At 36.2% G+C, this 13,623-nt stretch overlaps 1 protein-coding gene across 5 annotated transcripts in view; it reads left to right on the forward strand.

The window, feature by feature from the left end:
- KIF27 (kinesin family member 27) overlaps positions 1–13,623 on the forward strand; it is a 93,085-nt gene that overhangs the window by 21,188 nt on the left and 58,274 nt on the right. For 4 of the 5 annotated variants that reach the window (XR_009503628.1, XM_059924532.1, XM_059924530.1 and 1 more), the window contains 2 exons: positions 2,415–2,558; positions 8,734–8,940. Coding sequence is in view for 4 of the 5 variants with exons in the window: in XM_059924532.1 (XP_059780515.1) it covers positions 2,415–2,558; positions 8,734–8,940 (351 nt within the window). In the remaining variant the exon portion in view is untranslated. The remainder of the gene's footprint in view (positions 1–2,414; positions 2,559–8,733; positions 8,941–13,623) is intronic. The other variant, XM_059924533.1, reaches the window with a different exon arrangement.

Here is a 13,623-nt window from a genome sequence, read left to right on the forward strand (position 1 = left end):
TTATGTACTCTAGATTATGATATCCCAAAGATATTAACAGTCTTGATGAAAAATGGTACCATGATCAGATTGTTTTGGGAAATGCTAGATTGCAAAAAACAAACAGGTTTCTTAATCCAGAGACTTCCCAGAACTTTGAAAAGTACAGATGTATATTATGAGTCTCCAGGTGAGAGATATAGCATTCAGTGTTACCCAATTTAAAAAAATTGATTCCCTTTTTTGGTCTGCAATCTTCTAGGCGTAGTAATCTATGGATACCACTGAACAGCAAATAGACAAATGATTGGTGTCATTCCTTACCCCATATGTCTCTTTAAAAAATTGTTTTTTAAACTTCATTTTCTGTTCTTTTTTTTCTGTGAGAGAATATAGTAGTTAAGAACATGGGTAACAAACTTCCAGGGTTTGAATCCCAGCTCCTCTGTTTACTAGCTTTCTGACCTTGGACAAATACTTAACCCCTCTGTGCTTCAGTTTCCCTACCTGTAAAATGGAAACACTAATAATAAGCTCTGTTTAGGGTTGCTTTGAAAGCTATTAGAGCATTATTAGTTCCCATAAAGTGATGAGAAAGATGCCTGAGCTATAGTAAGGCTTAATACACATTAGCCTATTATGATCTCCTCTCATTTATTCTTTATCTACCTGGGCCTAGGTTATACATCTGTGGCAGCTAAGGGATTGGACTCAGTAGTTGTAGGTAGGGCCACGTGCCAGGGGTTCTGTGAAGGCAGCTCGTCCCCTCATAAATACCTCTTAAGGCTCTTTGTTACTTTTTTATTCCATAATTTGAACACAAGAACAGTATGTGAACACGAATATACTCAACAGATAAACACTTTTAAATAAATAATAAACAATAAAACTGTAGTTTATAAAGTATATGTAAAAATATTTAAATATGCAGCACTGGGAGAGCAGTTACATTTTAAGCTTCTCGGATGGGCAATTAATTGCCCATAGCAGAGGGTATTAACTAATGAGAATTATAGTTATATTTTATTTTAAAAAGAGAAAAGTCATAAAGGTCATATAAATATATAGGGTTATAAGGACCATCAGGGTCATGCGTCCCCTCCTTATTTGGTCATTCAAAGATCCCAAGCAGAGAAAAGAGGGGACTTGCCCGAAGTCCCAAGGGAAGGCTGTAGCAAATTCAAGACTGGCCTCAGTCCGTGGGTTCCCAGTTCAGAGGCCCATCCACCTCCACGCCACCACCTGAGGGGTCACGCACATGCTCTGGTTTTGTGAATTAAATCTTGTTTGTAAAGAGAGCACCATTTTGTAAATAGCTACTCATTCTTCTCTTTTCCTGTGGCTTAGCGGAAAGAGCATAGGCTTTGGATCTAGAAAGGCCCTGGAGCTGACTGTCAGGAATTTGGTTTATCCAGTGTGTTGTCTTTGGAAGAGGTGTTAACTCACTGAGCTTTAGTTTCTTCATGAAAAAGGAATCATGTCTATTCAGTGAGATGTTTTTAAAATGCCAAGTTACAGGGCTTCCCTGGTGGCGCAGTGGTTGAGAATCTGCCTGCCAATGCAGGGGACACGGGTTCGAGCCCTGGTCTGGGAGGATCCCACATGCCGCAGAGCAACTAGGCCCGTGAGCCACAACTACTGAGCCTGCGCGTCTGGAGCCTGTGCTCCGCAACAAGAGAGGCCGCGATAGTGAGAGGCCTGCGCACTGCGATGAAGAGTGGCCCCCACTTGCCCCAACTAGAGAAAGCCCTCGCACAGAAACGAAGACCCAACACAGCCTAAATAAATAAATAAATAAATAAATAAATTTAAAATGCCAAGTTACAATCTAGCATAAAGTAGACCCTTGACCAATGTTAATTTTCTGTTTATTTAGTTCAAAATTTGTTTTAAAAGTATTATTTGCATATCCCGAGTTTATTTGGAGACAGGCAAACTAAGAAAACTATATGTTTAACCATATTTCCAGACATCTTCAAAATATATCTCTTTTTAGTGAAAGGGTGCAAAATTAGCGAATGTTCTTTATTTAAACATCCAAATGCATTGTTACACTCTATAGGCCAGCTTGGGAAATGTGACCTCTCTGATTTTTAAAAACCCACATTAAAATCTCATGGCAATTCTAGAAAACTTATAAAAATCTCATTGAATGTACTCTAGAACTTGAATAACTGGCTTCAATCTTAAAATGCAGGAAATAAAAATAAGGAAAATCTTCCTATCTTTGTGGTGATTAATTCTTACATTATAGCAGTAATAGGTCCTCTCAGCTGTTTCGGCCTTTCTTATAAAGAAACCAGAAACAAAGGATAAGACAATTTTAAGAGACATCTTCAAGGTGTCATTAAACCACAGTTTTTGTGGTATTATGTGGGCTCTCTCGAGTATTTTCCACATTGAATCTCTCTTGTGCTTTCTTTCCCTCCTCCCAGTGTGCTCTTGCTGCTGATGAAGTAGTATTTAATCAGAAGGACCTGGAAGTGAAGGAACTAAAGAATCAAATGCAAATGATGATGCAGGAAAACAAAGGACATGTTATATCTTTGAAAGAAGCGCAGAAAGTGAATAGGTTGCAGGTAGAGTTTTTTAATGTACCTTGCTCTGTATATTTCATTGGAATAGTACATGACTAAATAAAATAGCATTGTAAATGATAAGTGGGAATGTTTGCAAAAATAGGTTTCAGATGAAGAGTTCTGAACACAAGCACCTGAAAGAGTTATTACAGTTTTCCTCCTAAATTGGTGTGAAGGGAAAACATTTTTATTGTTAGCTTGACTTGTATTTCAAAAATACAAAACGTTATACCCAGGAGCTTAATTTGCAAATCATGTTATGGTTATCCTTTCTTTATACTTTCCCTTCCGTTGTTTGCCAAGTAATAGGCAATGTGATATTGTCAAGTGTTGGAAGGTAAACACATAATTTAAACTTTTTGTTTTGTTAGATTATCGTTTTATACTCCATCAGTGATTTGCTCTTTAATTTTGGCTAAATCTTTCAATTTCTCTATCTTAGCTTTTCTGTATTAACATGGATGTGCCTGCGGAGTAACATGGTATGTCCCTAAATATTATACTCCCTGGCTATGAACTCTACCACCTGCCAAACAGTTAATTTCATTTAAAGCCTTTAGCTTCCTATCAAGGAGTAACTACTGCCCTGAGTAATAATCTGATTCAGGACAAATTAGACTTTGATTTTGACATTATTTTTGTTTTCTTTTTTAATCCTTCTAATTCTGTAATAATTTTAAAACATAAAACATATATAAAATAAAATGTGTTGTTCAGTGATTTATGACAAAGAGAACAGCTGGGTAACCACCACCAGTTCGGGAAATAGCACACTGCCAGCCCCTCGGAAGCCCTTAGTCTCTCCTCCTCGGAGAGAGCTGCTCTCCTAATTTTCATAATGATAATTTCCTTGCTTTGCTTTGTGGTTTTACTATGTATCCTTGAACACTACAGTTTAGTTTTTGTAATTTTTATAAATTTAATCATTCAATATATATTCTTTAGTATCTGGTTGCTTTTATTGAACATTTTATCTGTTCTGATTCATCCACGTTGTTGTGTGTAGCTGTAGCTTGATTAGTTTATAGCTGTACAGGATTTCATTGTATGAATATACCACAATTTATTTTTCTGTTCTACTGTTGATAGACATTTTTTTCTATGAATTTTCTTAAACATGTCTCCTGGTGCACACGCACACACATTTCTTTTGGATTTGTGCCTAGGAGTTGAATTGCTAGGTCATAGGGTAGGCGAATCTTCAACTTTAGTAAATGATACCAAACTTGTTTTCCAGTTTAAACTTGCACCAGCACTGTATGAGCAATCCTGCTGCTCCACTTGCTTGCCAGCATTTGTTATTGTAAATTTTTAAATCTTAGGCAATCTGGTAGGTATGTAATATTATTTTATTGTGGTTTTAATTTGCACTTCCCCGATGACTAGTGAAGTTGAGCACTTCTTCATGTTTTTTTGCTATTTGGATACCTTCTTTTGTGAAATGCTCATTCAAGTTTCTTGCTTGCTTTCCTATTGGACTGAGTCTTTCTATATTATCTTCTAGGAGCTTTATTCTTTTGCCTTTTACATTTTGCTATACAGTTCTCCTGAAATTGATTTTTGTGTATGGGGTAAAGTAAAGGTCAAATTTCAGTTTTTTTCCATAGAGATATCCATTTGTTCCAGCGTCACTTTTTGAAAAGACCATCTTTTCACCACTGTTCTGAGTGCTGTCTTTGTCATAAGTCAAGGTTCATTCATGCATGCATCTATTGTATATTTCTGGGACTTCTGTTGTATCCCATTGGTTTTTCTGTCTTTGGACCAATGTCACATTTCTTATTTATTGCAGGTTCCTAATAAGTCTAGGTATTCTGTAGAGCAAGGCCTCTGCTCTGTTTCCCTCCTCCCCAAGAATGTCTTGGTTGCTCCATATAAATTTTAGAATCAGCTTTTCAAGGACCACAAAAACAAAACAAAACAAAACAAAAAACTTTTTTGTGATTTTGGCTGGGATTGCATTAAATCTATAAGATACATTTGGAAAGAGTTAACATCTTTTGATCATGAGTCTTTTCACTAACCCATGAACATGGTATATTCCTCCATTTACTCATGCTTTCTTTGGTTTTTCTCAATAATGACTCTTTTGTGTGTATGTAGAAGTATTGCACATCTTTTGTTAGGTTCATTCCCAGGTACTTAATTTTTTTATGTGATTATAAATGGAATCTTTTCAGATTTTCATTTTCTTAATTGTTTGTTGGTATGTGTAACTGTATTGATTTGTTTATGTTGATAGCTTATACCCAGCAACCTGATTGAATTCATTTTTTAATTCTGATATTTTATGTAAATTCTTTATGATTTTCATTTATAATTATGTCATCTGCAAATGATGACATTTTTATTTCTTCCTTTATGATCCTTATACCTTTTTTTTTTTTAACTTTACTTCATTGACTGACATCTTTAATACAGTGTTGAATACAAGTGTTGATACCAAGCATCCTTGTCTTGTTTCCAACTGCAGAGGAAAAGCTTTCACTGTTTCAATATTAAGTATCATGTTTGCTGTAGATTTTTTTTTTTTTTTTTTATACTTTTTGGCTGCATTGTGCGGTATGCGGAACTTCCCCGACCAGGATCAACCCGTGCCCCCTGCAGTGGAAGTGTGGAGTCTTAACTGCTGGACCACCAGGGAAGTCCCGATATATATATTTTTTAATTTATCCTTTATCAAACCAAGGAAAATTTCTTTGCTGAGAATTTTTATTATGAATGGATATTAAATTTTATCAAATGATTTTTCTTTATCATGATTTCCTCCCTTTATTCTGTTAATGTGGTGAATTATATTGATTTTTCTAATTTTTAAACCAATCTTATATTCCTGGAATAAACCTTTCTTTGGGTCATGATGTATTGTGTTGGGGGTCCCCAAGACCACCCTCAGGTTGGATGATGCACTAGGAGGACTCAGCATATAGTTGTGCTCATGGCTAAGATTTATTACTGTGAAAGGAGAGCAAAGGGAACAGGGACATAGAGTGAAGTCCCGGAGAAACCAGGCACAAGCTTCCAAGAGTTGTCTCCCGGTGGAGTCACCCACATGTACTTAATTCCCCCAGCAAAGACTGTGACAACTCACGTGAAATGTTGTCTACCAAGGAAACTCAGTAGAGACTCAGGTTTTATTGAGGGCTGGTAATGAAGGCACTCTCTGCCCAGCATGTAACAAAATTCCAGACTACCAGAAGGAAAGCAGGTGTTCAACATAAACCACCTTGTCTGTACAAACACTTTGAGCACAGTGAGCCACTCTTACCAGTTAGGGTGTTGGGAACCCTCTTAAGATCCAAGTTCCCAGACACCAGCCAATGGACAACCTCTTAAGCAGGTCTTTCAAAGGACAGCAGTCAGGTCTGCTGTGTTAACTGTTTTCTACAAGTGTCCTTGATTTGGTTTGTGATTATTTTGTTTAGGATTTTAGCATCTCTATTCATGTGTGAGATTAGCCTATATTTTCCTTTCTCAAAATATTCTTGTTAGATATTGTAACAAATTAGGTTAGCCTAATAATATAGGTTAGGTAGCATTCCTTCTCTTTCTATACTTTGGAAGAGTGTGTGAAAAATTAGTGTTATTTCTTCCTTAAGTGTTTGGTTGAATTCACCTGAAAAACATTTGGGACTGGAACATTTCTTTGTGGAGTGTTTTATTATGAATTCAATCATATTTTCTTTTTGCCCCCCTTTTGATAAGGTGTATATTTGTCTAAGAATCTGACAACTGTGTCTAAGTTTTCATATTTATTGGCATAAGTTTGTAATAGTCTCTTATCTCTTCAATGTTTTTAGACATGTGATGATATCCCCCTTTTCATTCCTGGTTATTTGTGCCTTCTCTCTTTTTTTTTTTCCTTGATCAGCTTCACCAGGGGTTTATCAGTTTTATTAGTCTCTTCAGAGAAGAAATTCTTGACTTTGATCTTCTCTAGTATATGTTTATTTATTATTTAATTAATTTCTACCCTTATCTTTATTATTTAATTTTTTCTGCTTTTTTGGGGGATAGGATCCTATGCTATCTTTCTAAATTCTTTAGATGGATGCTTAGTTCCATTGATTTTTAGCCTTTCTATATATTTTTAGCCTTCTATAATATATGCATTTAAATTTATATGTTTCCTCCTAAGCTTATTTTTACCTGCATTCCACATTTGCCTCAAAATATTTCCTAAATTTTATTGTGACTTTTTTCTTTGACTTATGGGTTATATAGTTATTTTATTTCCAACACGTGGAGGATTTCTTTTTATTAAGTTTTAGCTTAGTTGCATTTAGTAATTTTTAGCTTAATTGTATGATTTCAGTTCTTTGTGTTGAAACTTGCTTTATGGCTTAGCATAAGGCCAGTTTTTGTAGATACTACAGAAGTGTTTGAAAAGAATGTGTATTCTGCAATCATTGGGTTCTCTTAATCCTGTTTATCCTGTTATTCAAATCTATATTTTTACTCACTTTTTTGGGGTCTTTTTGTCATATCAATGATTTAGAGTGATGTTAAAATCTCCCACTATAATTTTGGATTTGTCTTGAGAATAGTGACCATTTTTGCATTATATATATTTAAGCTCGGTTATTAAGTACATAGAAATGTAGAATTGTTACATCATCCTGGTGAATTGACCTTTTTTTAAAATCACTTTTTACTTCATTTTATCTCTTCTAATGTTTTTTGCCTTAAAGTCTATTTTATATTAATATAGCTATACCAGCTTTCTTTTGATTAATATTTACATGGTATCTCTTTTTCCATCTTCTTTTTAATCTTTCTATGTCTATTTTAGTTGTGTTTCTTGTAATTAGCAGGTTAGATAACTTTACAATTCTTTCTGACAGTCCTTATCCTTTAATTGGATTACTTAGTTCATTTCTGAATTTAACATAATTACTATTACATTCTGGTTATAATCCCACCATTGTGATTTTTACTTATCCTATCTGCTCTATGTTCCTTTTTCACTCCTTCTTACCTTCTTTTGGATTAATTGTGTATTTTTAAATTTACTTCATTACCTTAGAAGTTGTACTTTCACTTTTTTTAGTGGTTATTCTGGAGAGTATACCATGCACCCTTGACTTAGTACAGTCTAATATTAATTGGTATTTTTACCCTTTTCCTAGAGAGTATAAGGACTCCATTTAATATTCCCCGTCAACTTATATGCTATTGATATTTTATATTTTAATTATCTGAATACATGACTTTTAAAATAAAGTTACATTTTATAGCTCAGCATTAACAGTGAAAGTTTAGGTTTTTTTTTTCTCCTATTTAAACATTTTAATACATGTGAAATATTAAGATGAATGACATTTCTTGTTTATATAATTTTGTGCTTATAAAACAAAGATTGATGTTAGAGCTTTCTAGATTGGATATACTTCAAAATTTTTCTTTAGAGGATATGTAAGAAGCTAAACCACACACGGTGTCTCTCTCCCCCCGCCCCACCCCATAATTTGTTCTGCCTTTGATTTCCAAGTTCTTTCTCCCACGACTCTCAATTGCCTATCTTCTATCTCTTTGTGTTTCTGGCTTTATTTTTCACTGAGTAAAGGCTTTCACTTCACTGCACCTGTTACCACTTTCTGTCCCCTTTGCTGTCACCTCAGCTATTTGCAATTTTCTACACTTTTCAACTTTCTAGTCTCTTGTTACTTCTTGGATTTCACTCTGAAGGTTCAAACTTTTATAAAGATCAGCTAATCATAGTGCTTCAGGTTGGCAAGCTAACCAGTCACAGTGTGTGGGGCACTGTCTTGCACACTCTTTAGGCTGTATTTATTGGTGCTTACTATTCAAAAGTTTTTACCACTCAGGACAATCCTAAATTCTTGTGAACACCAGAAGGCTAGTCTTTGTTTTTTTGTTTTTTGGGTTTTTTTTTTTTTTTAGAAAAAACAATTTTTTTTTTTTTGGCTGCGCCACGCACCCTGCAGGATCTTAGTTCCCCGACCAGGGATGGAACCTGCGCCCCCTGCTGTGGAAGTGCGGAGTCTTAACCACTGGACCGCCAGGGAAGTCCCAGAAGGCTAGTCTTTGGATAAATGAGGTTTTACTGTTTTGTTAAGGTAGTTGTAATTTTGGTCGATGTACAGTTATTTTTAATCATTACACACATACTGAGGTTCTCTGTTTTTAAAATTCTTACCTCTCTTCTACAAAGAATGAAAAAATAATAGAACAACAACTTCTTGTGGATCAACTGAGTGAAGAACTAACAAAACTTAACCTGTCAGTGACTTCGTCAGTTAAGGAAACTTGTGGAGATGGGCCAGATGCCAGGATACCTGAAAAGAGACCATATACTGTACCATTTGATACCCGTTTGGGGCATTATATTTATATTCCAGCAAGATCAGATTCCAGGAAGGTAAAGTCTAAGCATTAATTTCTTTCTTATTATGAGATTTAAAAAGTATTGTATATAATATAATATCACAGTGTATTTGTATAGTCTTAGCAGGGTTTTTTTCCATTTGGTTTCACACACTTTTGTTTATACTCTTCTTTTTTGTTTGTTATGTATACTCTTTTTTAAATCATGCTTCTTTTTAATAAAAAAATTAATAGGTAGGAGAATGTATAGATATATTTGGAAGGAATAGTTGAAGATAATGCTTACATTTATCAAGGAGAAAAAAGCTACCCTTTGCCATTGTATTTTTAGACATGACTAAGTCTGATATCTTCATGAATTTTTTTTTTTTAATTTTTATTTATTATTTATTTATTATGTTTATTTTTGGCTGTGTTGGGTCTTCGTCTCTGTGTGAGGGCTTTCTCCAGTTGCGGCGAGTGGGGGCCACTCTTCATCGCGGTGCGCGGGCCTGTCACTAACGCGGCCTCTCCTGTTGCGGAGCAGAGGCTCCAGACGCTCAGGCTCAGCAGTTGTGGCTCACGGGCCCAGTTGCTCCGCGGCATGTGGGATCTTCCCAGACCAGGGCTCGAACCCGTGTCCCCTGCATTGGCAGGCAGACTCTCAACCACTGCGCCACCAGGGAAGCCCCATGAATTTTTTCTATCTTTAATTATACCAAGTTGATGAGGTTGGAGGTATTTATTTTGACTTATTTGGTCTGTCTAATTATTTTCAAAATGACATTTATGTGTTATTCAGTCTTGCCAAGTCTGACATAATCAAGACTATATAAAAGTGAGAATGAAGTTTCATCTTAATTTTAATTTATTTATAAAAATATGTGTGTGGGTGGTAAATATGTGCACACACTGATTTCTCTTGAAAAATCAAGGAATCTCCACCATGGAAAAGACTAATTAGCAGATTCATGAATTTTGGTTTCCATTTATTAATTTTAGGACTGGAAATGATTTGTTTGAGATCTATACATTGGTTACAGTCAAAGGGATAAGAAATATGAGAGGTGTCATAGACTTTGCAGTCAGGCTGGCTTGGATGTGAATACCATCTCTACGGTGTAGGCCTGGATGGATGACTAAAACCGTGTGAACCCCAGGCTCCTTATCTGTCAGAATGGGGGACCTGTGGGAGTGTATGGAGGATTTACATGAGATGGTGACTCCGGAAGTGCCTGGCACACTGCATCCTAACACATGTTCATGGGGTGCCTCTACTGTGTCCCAGGCTCCATGCCTCAGAACGAGTGGGAGAGATGCTACTGTTACCTCTATAGTTTTCAATTTTGAGTGGTTGGATTTAAAATTTAAACCATCGTTACTATTAATTTCAGTTAAACTTTTTAGAGTTATTGACATTTTCTTCTTGGTTGAATACATGATAAATTTTCATAGAACATTTGAGAAGAAAGATAAGATCTTTGTAGGATTCAAATTGGATATCTATTAATTCAACTTAATTATATATCAAGTCTTCTATATTAAAAAAAATTTTTTTTTACTATTGGCTAGTAATGTGAAAGAATTTCCTGTTTCTGTTCATTCTTTGTTTTTTTTAAAAAAATTTTTTTTGGCTACGTTGGGTCTTCATTGCTGCATGTGGGCTTTCTCTAGTTGCGGCGAGTGGGGGCTACTCTTCGTTGCAGTGCGCGGGCTTCTCATTGAAGTGGCTTCTCTTGTTGTGGAGCACGGGCTCCAGGCGCACGGGCTTCAGTAGTTGTGGCACGTGGGCTCAGTAGTTGTGGCTCGTGGGCTCTAGAGCGCAGGCTGTGTAGTTGTGGCGCACAGGCTTAGTTGCTCCGCGGCATGTGGGATCTTCCCTGACTAGGGCTCAAACCTGTGTTCCCTGCATTGGCAGGCAGATTCTTAACTACTGCGCCACCAGGGAAGTCCCTCTGTTCATTCTTTTATTTTATAATAATAACAACATTTTTTTCTGATTATAAAAGTTAGACATATTTATTATCTCTCTCAGTCTCTGTTTCTTTCTCTTTTTACTCGACGTTCACACACATGCACACACACACATTCTTTGAGGAGACAGAGCTCCATGGTCTCTTGAGAAGGGGTTAGGCCCCTCTGTTCCTTTTTTTTTCCAAGATTTTTTTTTAAAAATAAATTTATTTATTTATCTATGGCTGTGTTGGGTCTTCGTTGCTGTGCACGGGCTTTCTCTAGTTGCAGTGAGCGGGGGCTACTGTTCGTTGCAGTGCACGGGCTTCTCATTGCGGTGGCTTCTCTTGTTGCGGAACACGGGCTCTAGGTGTGCAGGCTTTCGTAGCTGTGGCACATGGGCTCAGTAGTTGTGGCTCCTGGGCTCTAGAGTGCAGGCTCAGCAGTTGTGGCACACGGGTTTAGTTGCTCCGCGGCATGTGAGATCTTCCCAGACCAGGGCTCAAACCCATGTCCCCTGCACTGGCAGGTGGATTCTTAACCACTGTGCCACTAGGGAGGTCCCTAGGCCCCTCTGTTCTTATCTCTAGTTGTTTGCTTAGACCTGAAACAGCCATGACTGGAATAAAGGCTAACACAGTTATTGTTTCAAATTAGCAAATTATTATTTTTTTAATTTTAATTAGTTTCATTGCCCCCTTTCACTTTCAAGCGTTTTGGTTTGGAAAACATATTGTGTGGTTATCATAGCTTAGGAGAGGGCAGATACACTATAAGACTTGTAGCTCCTCTGTGGTTACAGGTAATCTCAAAGTTCCCTTATGACCAAGTGGGATTAAGATGTAACAGAAAGAAAGAACCAGTGAGTTTGCCAAAAGATTGCTGTGACATGGAAGGAAAAGACCCAACCAGAGAGACTCTGCATTATGTTGAGGAATGGCAACACTTACTCCCAGTGCTGTTTCCTTCACCATGGATGGACATATATTCAAATTAGCAAATTCTTAGTTTTGTTTTTAAAATTTTCCTTCTACCCCCAAAAGAACCCTTCTAGCCACTAAAAGAAGGGGAAAAGGGAGAAAATGCAAAGGTAATATGATCAGCAGTTTTGAGAGTTCTCTTGCTCCTATTGTGTGTCCAGGAATCCTGGCCCCCACTCTTGCTTGGACTGGTTACTGCAGCAGACATGAAGGCTTGCATGGAAAGACACAAAGCCTGCCAAGCCTTGTTCAAGTCCTGTTTCCTGTTCCATTGTTCTAGAGTGAGCGGAACGTTTCATATTAAATACCAAAACTAGTTAAATTAAGCTAAAGAAGACGTCTGAAATGTCATTTCATTTTTTCACCACTTCATTTTTTCCTGGATTTCTGTCTCCTTGGCAGAAGTTGAGCTAATATTTTCCAGCTCTAATATTTTCTTTTAGAATTTAGCTCAAATATTTTCTTGAAGTAAAAATAGTCTGACAGGGAAATATTTCCTTGACTTAAAATACTTTCAAAGGAAAAGGGGAACAATGGCTTAATTAGTTTTTAAATTGATTGTGTAAAGAGTTTGATTTTCTTATATGCTTGTTTATACATATTGGAGGGAAAGAGTGAAAAGATCTTATTTATTTTAAAGGTATATTATATGTATATAAAACATATATATATACTTTTGTAGCTAAAACATATATATATACTTTTGTAGCTAGCTTTTGTCACTTAATGTATCACAAATGCTTGACAGTCATTAAATATTCTATATCATGATTTTGACAGGTAATAATATTTTATCCTAAGGACATACCATTGTATACTTTTTCCTATTGTTGCACATTTAAGTTGTTTGCAACCATCTCTTAATCTAAAAAGTTTAATTACAAAGTGGAATTTTAGGATTTATCTACTTATGTAGAAATCCTAAAGAAATTGCCCCTCACAACTAAATAGTATAATTTACCAAATTATTAGGAAAAACGAGAAAGAAACTCATTTGTCTCAACAGATACGAGAAACTCATCTAATGTAAACTCATGTAAAATTGAATCTAGATTTAAATTTAAGGAAAAAAATGTAACAGAGGTTTCTATTTTCTTAACGTGGTAAATATGATATAATTAAAGCCAAACGCCAGTGTTATATCAGTACATACCAAAAAGGCACTTTGGAAGGAAAAAATTACAAAGTGGTACCAGTCTTTACTTAGGTTTAAAATAATACCACACATGCTGATGATGCTACCATTTTTCATGGATTATAAGACTCACATTTTTTTTTCACTTTATCATCTTTGGTGGTAGGATATGTTTTACAATTGATGGTATGTCATAGATGATAGCTTTTTTCTTTCTTGCTGGTATAAAAATAATGGTGTGTCTTACAGTTGATGACATTTTAGATTTGATAAAATATTGTATTATGAAAAGGAAATTAAAGCAATAGGTAAATAATATCACTTTCAGTACTTGACATAATTGTATAGTAAGAAAACCAACAAAAATGTTCTTAAGGGATTTTTTTTTTCTTTCTTTTTTTTCTTTTGGCTGCCTCGAGTCTTAGTTGTGGCACACGGGATCTTTTTTTTTCATTGCGGTGCGTGGGCTCCTCGTTGCAGCACACAGGCTTCTCTCTAGTTGTGGCATGAGGGTTTTTCTCTCTCTAGTTGTGGTGCACGGGCTCCAGGGTGCATGGGCTCTGTAGTTTGTGGCATGTGGGCTCTCTCGTTGAGGTGCGAGAGCTCCGTAGTTGTGGCATGCGGGCTTAGTTGCCCTGTGGCATGTGGGATCTTAGTTCCCTGACCGGGG

Source organism: Balaenoptera ricei, chromosome 6 (genome assembly GCF_028023285.1).
Source record: "Balaenoptera ricei isolate mBalRic1 chromosome 6, mBalRic1.hap2, whole genome shotgun sequence".
NCBI classification, from domain to species: Eukaryota; Metazoa; Chordata; class Mammalia; order Artiodactyla; family Balaenopteridae; genus Balaenoptera; species Balaenoptera ricei.